Source organism: Puntigrus tetrazona, chromosome 24 (genome assembly GCF_018831695.1).
Source record: "Puntigrus tetrazona isolate hp1 chromosome 24, ASM1883169v1, whole genome shotgun sequence".
In the NCBI taxonomy this organism is placed as follows: Eukaryota; Metazoa; Chordata; class Actinopteri; order Cypriniformes; family Cyprinidae; genus Puntigrus; species Puntigrus tetrazona.
The window spans coordinates 1,303,461-1,317,998 of NC_056722.1; the positions used below are offsets into that span (position 1 = coordinate 1,303,461).

General features: G+C 34.9%; 2 protein-coding genes across 3 annotated transcripts; one reads left to right on the forward strand and one right to left on the reverse strand.

Annotated features, from left to right (window-relative positions):
* Positions 1–431: 431 nt before the first annotated feature.
* Positions 432–7,451, reverse strand: steap2 (STEAP family member 2, metalloreductase). The gene is made up of 5 exons (XM_043225799.1): positions 7,294–7,451; positions 5,472–6,010; positions 3,310–3,837; positions 2,105–2,269; positions 432–2,012 (listed from the first exon to the last, which is right to left on the reverse strand). The coding sequence occupies exons 2-5, from the start codon at positions 5,970–5,972 to the stop codon at positions 1,728–1,730; spliced, it is 1,479 nt and encodes a 492-aa protein (XP_043081734.1). The 5' UTR covers positions 5,973–6,010; positions 7,294–7,451; the 3' UTR covers positions 432–1,727.
* A 473-nt stretch (positions 7,452–7,924) lies between these two features.
* Positions 7,925–12,088, forward strand: LOC122330073. Of its 2 annotated transcripts, XM_043226881.1 has the most exons (7): positions 7,925–8,060; positions 9,490–9,627; positions 10,010–10,199; positions 11,303–11,411; positions 11,480–11,599; positions 11,679–11,757; positions 11,828–12,088. In XM_043226881.1, the coding sequence occupies exons 3-7, from the start codon at positions 10,102–10,104 to the stop codon at positions 11,917–11,919; spliced, it is 498 nt and encodes a 165-aa protein (XP_043082816.1). In that variant the 5' UTR covers positions 7,925–8,060; positions 9,490–9,627; positions 10,010–10,101; the 3' UTR covers positions 11,920–12,088. The 2 variants fall into 2 exon arrangements, with proteins under 2 accessions (XP_043082816.1, XP_043082817.1); XM_043226882.1 differs by lacking the exon at positions 7,925–8,060 and having other exon boundaries at positions 9,219–9,588.
* The last annotated feature ends 2,450 nt before the right edge of the window (positions 12,089–14,538 follow it).

A 14,538-nucleotide genomic window follows, 5' to 3' on the forward strand; every position in this document is an offset into this window, starting at 1 on the left:
ATGATTAAATGGGACAAAAAATGGTGATATTAAAAAAAAAAAAAAAAAAAAAAAAAAAAATATATATATATATATATATATATATATATATATATATATATATATATATATATATATATATATATATATATATATATTTTTTTTTTAATCAGCTAATTTAGAATGATTTCTAAAGAATCATGTAAATCTGAAGACTGGAAGACTGCTGAAAATTAAGCTTTGCATCATAGGAAGAAGTTTTATTTAAAATATATTAAAATAGAAAACAGTTATTTTAAATTGTAATAATATCTCTATTGTACTCTTTAAATTAAAACATGGAGTGCCGTGATTTTATTTTATAATACAACGGGACCACATTAATATTTGTTTGTATGCGAAGCTAAAATCAGATCAAATTATATATCTATAAAGAATGTCTTGGAGAGATATTCTATACATTTGTATTTATTGTTACTCACTCCAAACATCAAGTGAGTGTTCACACTGCTACCAAACAACACTGGAGGCAGATAGCGTGGTGCAACAAGACAAGTGACACAAAACAGTTTCACAGGAAACGGTGTAGAAAAGAGCTGTCTGTTAGCATGAGATGTCAAGCTGCGAGTCTGTGCAGGTCATTTCCAGTGAATGAACTCGTCATGGTGCCGTTTTGCCAGCATAGATGTTAAAACAGATTCAGTGCGATACTAACGTCGGTCTGTCACACGAAGCAACAAAAAAATGCTCCAATTATACTCAAGTCAACATGAAATAACACTCACAACCCATTTAACGTCTTTGATATATTTCTTAGCGAAACAGGGCAGTACTTCAGAGAGTCCCACTGGGAAATGAGTGGATACTAGAATGAAACCCGGGATGTGAACGTCAGGAGCGTTTCGATCACAAAGCTATAGTTATGTGCCATTTCGGCCATAACCTTTAAACATTTCCCGTGCGGATAAAGTTACATGTTGATGGAAGATTGCAAAGATAATTTTACATGTTGACGTAAAGACATAAGCCAGAGTTTTGGCATGAGATTTCATCGAACTGCGCATTCATATGCGTTCAAATTTGGGGTCAGTGAGATTTTACTTTTCAAACAACAAAGTGTATTCGTCGAGGATGCATTACATTTATAAAAGAATGAGAGTAACGACATTTATGTAAAATCTCATTTCCACAAATTAAGCAACAGAACAATTTTCATTAATAATAAGAAGAAATGTTTCTTTTGCAGCGCATTAGCGTCGTATGGCACTGAAGACCGGAGGAATGATGCTGAAAATTCAGCTTTGCGTCACAGGAATGAATTACATGTCAACATATATTCAAATAAATAGCACTTATTTTAAATTCTAATAATATTTTTCAATTTTACAGCATTTTTAATCAAATAAAAGCAGCCTTGGTGAGCATTAAAAATGAAACATTAAAAAACGTATTATATCCTGCTGACCCCAAATTTGTGAACAGTAGAGTGTGCGTAAATAACATTGTTTTTAATGAAGTTGGGTATGCAATAAGGCTCGTCCGGTCACATGACAGGGGCAATGAGGTCACGTGACCATTACAGGTCTGACTCAACTCCTACTCGTAAAGAAAACATGACATGAAGTCCAATAAAGCAGCTGAAATGTCAACTTATAGACAGGCTGTATGCTGGCCAGGTGTTATATGCATGATTAGAAACGAAAGGCTGAGAGTTTAGCGTTACTGTGACATGAAAAACTGCGGTGCGGTTACATGATGGTGACCCTCTCAGGTGAAACGTGGGCAGCTGGTCTCTCGTGGTTGGTGCGGCTCTGATTGGAGTCTAATCCACGCCTGATCCGCTTCAGCTTCCGGCTCACGCAGGGAAGCAGCAACACCACTTTTCCGATTATCACCGTGACGGGCAGAACCAGGGCCAGGACAAAATTGGGCGGCATGTAGAAGCGATAAGACTCCTCCAGAAACGCCCGCTGCCAGCCGAAGAGCAGAGCGTGGAACGTGGTAATGAGCAGGGCGATGTAGCCTAGAGTGGACTGACAGGATATAGACGCCCGTTTGACAGCTTATTTGTCTAAGGACAAAAGAACACTGAAGCCGCGAGATTGGAGGACGGAGATTGTCTTACCTGGATGAAGCTAAACTCTCGCCAGTTGAGTGCGTTGTGCACCGACGGAATGGAAGTGACAGCTAATAGAGAGAGGAGCCCTAAACCCATGATGCCAAAGGAAACGTACATCTCCACTCTCCACACTTCCTCTTCGTTCCATGAGTTCTCTATGTTGGCGTGCACCTATAGAGAAAGAAAAAACTTTATACGATGAAGAAAAAAGTTTATATGATGTTTTTTTTGTTTTTTTTTACATTCATGCTACTATATGTATAATATGAAATTATAATAAAAATAATTAAAAATCCATTTTACATTCATAATTATTTTAAATGTACACTTATGTATGTTATTTGGTGCATATTTGTATTATTATTACATAACTACAGCAATTCTAATTGCTAAAATATATATTATTAATAACTGTAATAATAATGATAATAATTGTATTATTATTAGTTATTCATTTTTTATATATATATATATATATATATATATATATATATATAATTTTTTGTATTAGTATGTATTTGTATATTTACATATGATAATTATCATTATTAATAATCTATATATTCATGTATTTATTTACTTTTTATGTTTATTATGATTATAATTAATAATAGTAATAATGTTTCTTTTAATATCATTGTATCTCTATGTATCTGAACATTTATATGTTTATTTTATATTTTATTTACTATTATTATTATTTATTATGGATGACAGGCTGATATAATGCTTATAATCTAAATAAATCAGAATCTCAACTACAAAAACAGAAATTGCTAAAATATTTATTATTAATAAACTGGAAACATAATAACAGCAATATTTCAGTTAATGTATTTATGAGAAAAAATATTTTAAATAATAATTAGATAAATAATTGTTTATCAGTATTTTCTAAATATTTATTGATGATTATTATAATTATTTATGTATGTAGTTATGCATTTACTATGATCACAGTAATTATTACAATTAATGATAAAATAACTGATACAGTTAATATAGTTTCTATTAATATAATTATCATCTTTATGTCTTTATGTACGTATTCATATATTTTTATATTGTATATAAAACTATTATTATTGTTATTGTGGTACTATTAGCCACATCCACAAAATATACATTTCAGAATAAAAGTACGACCAACACGAAACCCCTTCCCCCTCGGTGGACCTGCTGTAGGTGACTGTTGTGAAACACACACAGACCTGCTGATAGGCCATGTTGAGCATCAGGTATCTCTCCGAGCGTCTCATGGGCAGGCAGAGGCTGTACAGCACGTGAATGCAGCCAAAGAAGAAGCTCAGCAAGCCCAGCTGTTTGCGGCTCTCCAGCCATCCCTCCAGCCAGGGCGGGAAGCGGCGGTACTTCGTCCCGTAGATGAGCTGGTACACGGCGGCAAGCTGTCCCGCTAAATACACCAGCGCTAGCAGAACGATAGCCACCACAGGCAGCGTCCTGTTCACGATTTCCAGAGGAATCTTGTAGAAAAAGCTCTGCCTGGTTTTCATGTAAGGATGGATAATGTCCCGCACGAACGAGTAAGCGAAAAAGAAGATGGACAAGGCCACCGCGGTCAGAACGGGTCCCTTCCAGGCGGTGAAGAGATGCAGCGGCATATTCTCGATCTCTCGGGCCGAGGAGAGCGCACCCATGTCCACGGGGATGAAAGTGAGCTGACGGGCCATTTCAATGAGCTGCTGTCGAGCGTCCACTGAATTACTGCAAATATAGACCTGTAGAAAGAGATCACAAGCCATATATGTGTGTGTGTATATATATATATGTATGTATGTATGATCGGTTACAGTAGGAGCAATTCCCTAGAAGCCATAACTAGAGTGGAATTAATTCACCGGGTTTATAAGGTTTTAAAATTAGACTGTGAGATAAAAGCAAGTTTACGGCATGGCTGTAATGGATCTTTCATTGTGTTAATAAAATCTTTTCCACTTTCAGCTCACAGAGTTTCCAAAGAAGACGGCTCATCTGTTCATCATTCTAATCAGCTGCTCACAGAAAGTAAGGCTTTTTCTTTCCCTGCTGGTTGGAAGAGCCATGGATAATACCAGGAGACATATTCATCTTCCTCATTTCTTGAACTCTACGTCACATTTTATTTTCATTATATATATTTTTTATTTTATATACTGCCTATACTGCAGTTATAGAGCAGTAAAACACTGTATATATGTGTTCTTTAGTAAAAAGTGTCATTATATTTAAATATGTTTACAAATATTTTTATTAAATAATTAAATCAAATAGTTATAAAGCAGTATAGATCTGTGTTGTCCAATATTTTTTGGTTAACTGAAATAAACCTAAAATAAAAAATACGTATTAGCTGAAAAACTTAAATTAAAATAAGAAATATTATATAATATATATTTTTAACTAAGTGAAACAAATTTAACTACTAAACATTTAGAAAATAAAGCTAAATAATAATAATAATAAAGCTGAACAGAAATCTTTTTTTTTTTTTTAAATAAGCAAAATTACAAAAAGCATGTAACAGAATTGGTAAAACAAAAAATGAAAACTAAATTAAAAGTAACTTTATAAGTAAAACTAAATCAAAAAATGAAAACAAAAATTAAAGCTACTTCAAAATACTAATATTTATGTATAAAAAATAAAACTGAAACAACATTAAAGCTGAAAATAAATGCACAAAATATCTAAAATTATTAAAGCACATAGCAAAATACAAATGAAAAATGAAAACTAGATTTATAAGTTTAAGTAATACACATAAAAAATGTAATCTGACTAGAAATGTTTATTTTAATAATTGCAGTAACATAACAGAACTAAAACACAAATGAAAAATGAAAACAGCTACTTCATAATATTAATGAATAAGTACTGACATTACTACTAATATACCTGAAATAAAAAATAAATTAAAGCTTGCTAGAAATATTTTAAATAATAAGAACTACAAACGCACAACAGAATAACTAAAAAAGAAAACAATAAATAAGCTACTTCAAAATATTAATAAATATTTTTAGTAGGCCTACTCAATTAGAACTATGAAATAAACATGGATTAAAACTGAACATAAATATTTTAAATAATAACGGTAATAATTACAAAAGCACGAAACTAAAATTGTAAAATAAAAAGCATAAAAAAGTAACTTCAAAATATGAATAAATACTATAATACAGAAATAATACTTAAATAGCACAGCTATTGACGGCGATTGAATCCGGGTCGATACACCTTGCACAGACGGTTCTGAAGCTCTGCCAAAACCTCTCAACACAAACGTTCTGGACTGTGTTTTGATTGGCCCGAAGCTTGCTAAGTCAGATTATTTGGCTGATTTGACTTTCCCAGACCTTGCGTCACAACGTACCTGTCGGCTGGAGTCTCTGGGGCCCGACTGCATGGCCCAGGACGAGATCACGTTGAAGCCTTTGACCACAGTGGATTCTGGGAACAGGGAGGCCAGGTATTCGGCGTTCGATTCTGGATACTGGTTGACCCGTCTGTTGTTGCTGACGTCCACCAGTATTTTTCCAGCCAGCAGGTGTTTGATGTCCCAGAGGGAGGAATAGTGCTCTCTGCGGATGGCCAGGAACACGATGTTGGCCTTCCCCACTGCGTCCTCGTGATGGGTCACGTCTACCACGTGCGGGAACGACTCGGCCGCTCTCTTGGGCTGCCGGCTCCCCACCACCACGTGAAAGCCGCTGCGGAGCAGACGCAGGGTCAGGCTCTTGGAGAAGTCTCCTGAACCGATGATGCCGACCGTGGGCTTGCCCGATCCCTCTCTGGAGCCGTTCTTCAGGCCGTTTGGTAGGAAGCAGACTTTGGTGCTGGCCGGGCTGCTGCCCAGCAGGGAAATAGAGTCCATTTTCAGGCCCGAAGCACCTCGCACTGGATCTTAAGACGCTAATGGAATAATGCTTTGTTAAAAATCGTCTTTTTAAAATGGTCGAGAAGTAATATTTCATTTTGAGATTAAATATCAATGGAAGCATCCTTCCTGGACATATTTTTACAAAATAAGAAAAAAAAGACAAGTGCAATATACATACACATACACACACACACACACACACACACACACACACATATATATATATATATATATATATATATATATATATATATATATATATATATATATATATATATATATATATATATATGCTGTCAAACAATTATAATACATAAAATATGTGTATTGTGCATATTTATTATGTATATATAAATACACATGCAATATATGTTTTGAAAATATTTAGATGCATATCCATTGTTTTTTTTATTCTTATATTTTAGATTATACATAAATATATTTAATATATAAAAATAACATATTTTTCTTAAATATCTACATGCATGTGTTTGTATTTATATCTAAAAAATAAATATACACAGCGCACACATATATTTTATATTAACAGAAACATTTATTTTGACGTTTGACAGCACAATATACAGTATATTTTACAGCATATAAATGACTTTATTTCATTTATTTTGTAGAAATGTGTCCGGATAGCGTCTGGATTTTCATTGTTTTACACTTAAGAGGATCTTATGACAGTCTTCATTGAGAATAATGACAATTTAAACAACTAATCAATCTGGGCGCTTTATAGTATTGAGAATAAAGGTGGCCTGATTGTTACTAAAATAACAAATAATAATACATTAAAAAAAATTCCAATAGGCCAGTACTTCAATATTAACCATATAGCCTAAACAATAACAAGATTACATAGAACGGCTTCGTTATTTAAAAAAAAAAATTAAGATCCACAGGTTGGATGCATGTAGGGTTTCTTCATAAAAAAGAGGACTGTTTTAAAATGTAAAAAGGTGTCCCAACAATGAATACAGAATAGAATAGAATAGAATAGAATAGAATAGAATAGAATAGAATAGAATAGAATAGAAATGATGTCTTCTGTAATGCCATGACTTTAAAAACCTCAAACAAGCTGTGTGACCTGCTAGAGTACCAAATGTGATTGTTTGCTCCTCTTGATATATATATATCATATGTCATTATTACAGAAGAAGAACAGAAACAGCATCTAGCCTATATATTTATATAATACCGGGGGCAGGCTGCTGTGTAAATCACGCAGGATGATGGTAGAACAGAGCATGACGTACCCGATGTATATGCATTTGCCAAAAACATTTCAAGGTTATAACGTTACCTGTAATGGAATCTGCCGAGGCACCATCGAGCAAGCGGGTGAGATGTGTCTGTTCCTCACCGGCGACTGTTTCCCCGCCCTCTGTCCGTTTGATTTGCACTGACCCACGCTACAGTCACACACGGACAAACGGCGAATCTCTTCATTGGGCGGCAGAAGTTCCGTCAATAGCTGCTATATTCCGCCAGGGGGCGCGCGGAGGCTCAAAAAGTCAATTCTTCGTCGAATCAAATGTAAAATTCTGGAGCGTTTTTCATTCCAGTGGAAAATGCGTGCAGGTAACAGTATAATTGTTTTAATCTATACATTCCGTTGGTAATTACCCCGACATACAAATGGAAATAAGTTTTAATAATCTTTAACAAACAAATTTTGCGAAGCATTCGTTCTTTAATCACGAAGGAACGTGGTTGGTTCATCCTGAACGGCGGTGAGAAAAACAACAGTTGCAACGTGACAAGTGTCGTCATGAACAATGATTTAATCCTTAAAAATAAACTAATGCCGTTAAACAGCCGTTGTATGAAATATACCCAGGTAAGAAATAAAATAGCAGAATTATGAAATAGACCGGTTTGTTTTTGACTATTTATTAATAGCTTCCGGGCCGCTACATCTTCCGGTCATCATAAACGAGCTCATGATAATCTGCCTCTCTTGTTTGTTCTGCTTCTATGCTCTTACATGTTGGAGTGCTGCAGCACGTCTCTGTCTCTGCAGCAGGAATCACCTCTGGGTTGATCTAGGCTGGTAACTCAATATTATAGGTAATATTAAAGCACCACCACTGAGCAGGATATGTTGAGATACTGTTTATATATGCCAAGATGCTGAGTTTGATAGCGAAGCCACTGAAAACTACTTATTTTTGTTATGATGTGATAAATAATTCACAACCTCTTCTCATACCATTGTTTATTTAACAATATTTAAATACTTAATATGCATTTGGGGAAATAAACCAGTTTTGTACCCTTTTTAATGTAGGTTATGTTTCATAAAATACCTTGGGGGGAAAAAAACAGTTGATTACCAGCAATATAAATAAATAAAATGGTTATTTAGAAAAAAATAAAGATATATACATATTAATTCAGTACTCAACATTTGAAGTGGATCAAAACCTTTCATCAAAGTTTTCCTAAAACCAAAATACGTTCTTGACTTATAGGACAACTTTGAAGAACTATAGAACTTTTTTGATCCACACACATATATATAAGTTAATTTGCAAAAACAGATAATGTTTTTAACCAATTTCCAAAAATCATGTTTTTTCATTGTGCATTCCAGATAATCTCAATCAAACTGCAGTTGAGTTATTTTGATTAAGCTAAAAAAAAAAAAATAGCTAAACAAAATAACAAAATAAAACATGATAACATAATAAAAAAAAAAAAATTGTAAAAAAAACTGTTATCTTTTTTAGCAAGCAAACTAAGTATATACAGTATATATAAATAAATTGCATATATATATATATATATATATATATATATATATATATATATATATATATATATATATAGTTTTTTTTTTGCACATCACAGGTGAACAATGAAAGAGCAATGCACAGTGACAAAACCCTTTCAGCCAAACGCTGATGACATTTTCACGTAAGAGGGATTGAAGCAATTCATTAAAATGAAAAACCCTGCTATTATAAGCTCTACAGCAGATTACTGGAAAGACCTGATGATAATCACGCATTTCACTACATCTCAATGCCTCTACACAAAAGGGGTTTAGGTTTAATTTCAATTTTAATTTAGATAGATAGGTAGATAGATAGATAGATAGATAGATAGATAGATAGATAGATAGATAGATAGATAGATAGATAGATAGATAGATAGATAGATAGATAGATAGATAGATAGATAGATAGATAGATAGATAGATAGATAGATAGATAGATAGATAGATAGATAGACAGACAGACACTATAAATTAGGGACTATAAAGTAGAAGTAGACTGTGACATTTACTGCTTGACTTTGTGTCAAAATGATACCTTAAGGTCCTATCTTTGGCAGAGTGTGGACCGAGAGAGAGCCAGCAGGAAGAGCACGCTGACGACAACGTGTCAATTTCTCCAAAAATAGCGTCTTCTCTCTTTCCCCCAGTCCTCCGTTGAGTTGACACCGCTGTGTTTACCCCTCTTCTTCTTCTTCTTCTTCAACTTCTGCGCAACAGCAGGGCAGCAGCTTCAGGCCTGCAGATGCAGCGCGTTGCTCCTGACCCCGGCGTGAGACGAGCGAAGCTGCAGAACATCCCGGAGGAGCGCGCGTGGAGGTCAAAGGAACACCGCACGACTTGCTGAAGGACATTAGTGTACAGTTTGTGCATTGCAGTGGTTTGGGGGCCCGTAGCAGCGGTTATTAAAGATATTTTAAAGAGCATTAAATGAAAGTTAGTCGGAAAGACTGTCCTACAAAAAAATCACCAGCTTTGTTTTTTTTCCAAATCCCTAATGTTTGTTCTAGTTTCTGATCCTCGATTAAAATAGGACTGTTAAGAATAAGAGTAATTTTTGTCCTCGGGGGGGAAGGGACATCAGGGAAAGAGTGACTTTAATTCTATGTCTGAAAACTCCCTTTAAAATCCTCCTCATTTTTACTTCACACTGAGCTCAGCGTTCACGCGCCCTGTAGGCCTGTTTCTTTTTTGAGACTTCGGTTGATGTTCTAATTAAATTTGTCAATTTCCCTCGCAGCCTCACTCATGACCATCCTATGATTCCTGCCTCTGTCCTGTAAAGACCTCTGGAAAACTTTCAGCTCTGACTGAACTGGACTGAGAACGATCATGCATTTCTCTGACTTGCTCTTTATTGGTTTGGTGACATTGGGAACATCTGAGTTCTGCTCCGCTGGACCTCTTCATGCGCAGTGCAAAGTCGAGTGGTAAAACACCCGTTCGTGTTACTTTTTTAAAAAAAATTAGCGTTAGATTTGAGAACAGAGTTTAAAGTTGAGTTTGAGATGAAACTGAAATAATTCAGTGTTGTTTGTTTATGTTATAATTATAAAGTGTCTGTGTGAATGTATATAGTGTTTGTGCATGTTTGTTTGTTTCAGGGTTGTTATAACTAAACGAAATCTAAAACCACGTGAAAGTATTTTTGCTACTAAAAATAAAAAAAAAAAGTAAAAATAAAAAGTAAAAAAAAAAAAAAGATAAATTAAATAAATTGGTTAAAGTTTTAAAGGTTAGTTTAACAATGTACTAAAGCAAAAAAATGATTAAAACTACACATATGTACATGACAAAAAATATATATATATATATATATATATATATATATATATATATATATATATATATATATATATATACTGTATATATATATATATATATACTGTGTATATATATATATATATATATATATATACTGTGTGTATATATATATATATATATATATATATATATATATATATATATATATATATATATATATACATACATACATAAAATGCTATATGTTAAATATGGACAGATACAAATACTAATATATACTAACACTCGACTGCTTAAAAAAACAATTATGAGGTTTTGAATAAATGTTATGAATTTGAAAAAAAGGAAAAAAGTAAATCTTTAAGTTTAAACTTTTGTTTGTAGAAGAAAATTTCCATTCAGAATATTAATTGTTTACTCATGATTTTTCTTTGATCATTTTCCACTATTTAAAATATATATGATTGTGATGTTTATACGTTGTTTAATGTTAATGTTACTTGATAAGTATTCATTGTATACATTCATTTAAAATTAGATTTAGGAGAAAACACCTAGGCCGGTTTTATAGTTTTATTGTTATTATTTTGTTGTTATTTATTGTTTCATTTATCATCAATGCTGTAGATCTATAGAATTATAAAGCGGATGTGTAGTTTGGGAAAAGGCAGTTTTAAGTAGCCAGTGCAATAGCTTCTGCTTCCACTAGATGGCAGAATGTTTCAGCTGTAACACAGTTGATTAAGAACTTGTGTTTGGCTTTGCCCAGGTATTTCAGTCTCCCTTGCAGAAGTGTGTATGAAGCTCTGGTCTCACAGATTAAAAAGTGGAGGACAGTTTCGACCTGTGCCACGGGAGGAGAGAAATGTCTCTACAAGGTGCGTGATTTGATGAAAAGCATACCATCAGTTTAAACGATGTGACTATTCTGCTCTTTCTCTCACAGTTGCAGTCCGCGTCTGTGCACTTCATATCAGCCAAACACACAACTCCAGTAAAGAAATACGTTGACGACATCAACTTCAGACTCGTCTCCTTCGGATTTTTCACACACTGCCACGTGTCTGTAAGTGTTTGCGCGCCAACGATGGCCTAAGTTTAACATGCTTTATAAGAATATCACTTCTGATCGATCTGTTCCCCAGGCCATGTCAGTGTCAGAGACCTGGTATGCTGTCACGGATCACGGCACCAACTACTGCAACCTCTACAACTTGATGGAAGGTAAAACAACGATGAAATGCCGTTAATGTGAAGACAAAACCAGCTCCTGAGGTTTATTGTCTGTGTGCAGGAAGTGGGCTTACTGAAGCTCCGGGATACAAAGAGATCACCAGTGACTTCCTGTGCACCCAGCGCTCATCTGCTAACTGCACCGTCTACTAGCATGAAGACAACTTCATATTTTTTATATACAAACGTCTATATAGAATTTTTGTGGCTTATGTAATCTCTGAAAAGTAAAAAAAAATCTGACCCCGTACCACAAAACCATAATTTTTAGACAATTTTTTGTACATCATATGAAAGCCGAATAAATAAGCTTCATACGTCATTGATGTATGGTTTGTTATGATAAGCTAATATTTGACCGAGATACAGTTTTTTGAATATATGGGATCTGAGGGGCCAAAAAAATCTAAATATTGAGAAAATCACCTTTAAAATGGTCTAAATTAAGTTCCCATCTATGCATGTTGCAATCAAAAAGTAGGTTTTAATATATTTACAGAAGGAAATTTACAAAGAATCTTCATGGAACATGATCTTTACTTAATATCTTAATGAGCTTTAGCATTAAAAAAAAAACTAATTATATTATATTATATTATAAACTATAAAATACTATGTATTATTGGATATTGCTATAAATATACCCATGCTACTTATGACTTTTTTTGCTCCAGGCTCACAATTAAACCTTTAACCAACATACACTTTCCCAGAAGCAGAATTACTGCTGACTCATTTTATTCGAAGAAATAAATACATTCAGGGATACATTCAGTTGCTCAAAAGCAAGCAGATATTGGTGAGCATAAGAGACTTCTTTCAAACACGCACAAACACACTTTTCCTCTGTCCAATCAAATGCTCTATAGAACGACAATGTCCCGCCCTCTACAGCAAAATCACAAGCTTTAATATGTCTTACTTTAGTAAGTACAAAAAAAGAAAACTGCACTTATCAAGGTGTTTTTAAGCTGACTTCCCTTATTCCATGAACTGCATAAGAACTTAAAAGTAAAAAAAACATATAGTTTTAAAGTCGTTGCAGTCGTGCATACTCTTCCTAAAAAGACTTATTTTGTTTCATTCTTTGCTTGAGCTTTGCGCTCCTGCTCTGTATCTTCCTCCTCATTCGATACGGATGAGGGTGACATTTCATATGCTGTTCTTAGCACAGTGTTTCGAGACAAATATAGCAGTTCTCAATGGTGTTAGGCTCGGTGTTCAGCACGGACATTTTCTCTCTAAGGGCAGCAATATGCTCCGGTGGGTGCAGCCATCCATCATGGACGTCTGGCGCTCATCACTGAAGTCCTTCTGGCTGATATCATCAGTCTCTGTCCGCTGAAGTGACGCTCTGTCACCAGAAGAGGGAACTGTTTGCAAGTGTGTTTCAACTACAATCGGTGCAACGCTTTGATTAGACGAATAATATCCATTATTAATTAAATTATATTTTTATGTTTTTCTTCGCTACTCATATTTTTTCATTTTCTATGTTTTCCCAACCTAGTATTATTTTTGTATTAATAAAAATGTGATTTGCAGTATAAATGCCGGTGGTCAAAAATATAACCCATTTATTATATATGAGGTTAAAGTGCCCCTATTATGGGTTATGAAAAGTTTATGTTTTGCTTTTGGGAGTCCCAAAACAGGTTGACATGCATGCAAGTCAAAAACAGTTTCATTTTCTTGTAACGTACAATTATTTTTTAACGCTCTAAAAGCAGCACCTAGTGGCAAAGAATGAATTAGCGTTTTCATTCAGACCAACGCGGAAAAAACTGAGAAGTCGGCGGGCAATATCCTAATGTTTCATGTCGACGTCAACGTGAAACGGCTTGGGATTCGTTTTAAAAAACGACTCGTTTCAGTGATTCGCCATCGACTCTTTCTTCTGACTTTATACGCGGCGCACTTTCGGATTTAAAACGTTTTTATTTAGAGCTACGCCGTGCGAAGATAATTTTCGAATGTCCGTAATAGGGGCGTTTTAACACTAGTACAGCGGTGATGGGGGTTCATGGAAGAGATTGGACGGTCTCCTGAGTGAAAGACCGAAATGGTCGCTCTCAGGTGTGAGAAGTTTAAGTAGCTGAAAGAAGAAAGGTACTCCATTACAGCCCAGAATATTGCGGAGATTTTTCACATTTACTGAACCATTACTGTAGACTGAGAGACAGAGTATTAAATAATGTCACACTGGAACCCACACAAACCTTTTATAAAACTGCAGGATCTGTTGATCCGCGCCAGGAGGAGTAGACGGTGCTGAGCCTGTAAACAAGAGATACAAAATTAGGGAAAACGGCAGATTTTATGACTCAAATTAACGTTTCTTTGAAGCCAGATCCAGTTTATTTAATTATTTCGGGGGTCAACGGCCGGTTTCTCTTTTCCTGCCGTAATTTCCACACTGGGAGCGTTCTGAATCTCTCTCAGAACCGAGTTAGCTGAATTTAAGCACTCCGGCCCTCAACATTACGAAGTATATCACTGATGAAAGGGTGCACAATCCTTTCAAAACCAATTAAAGAGGCCTTAGCCCGCAGGGGTGGTGAGTGAAGGGCTGACAGGAGACCGCAGAGGAACTCGGAGAGGTAATCAGTGCCTTGCTTTTGAACAATATTGAAAAGCACAACAGTATCGCACAATAAATCACATCGAGCGGCGCAGGTTCTCAAGGACAAACAGGTCGTCTCCTTAAATACACCTGGTGACATGTTCACCTTTCTGTCTGCTGTCAGATACAGTGTGTGTCAATGGCAGCCT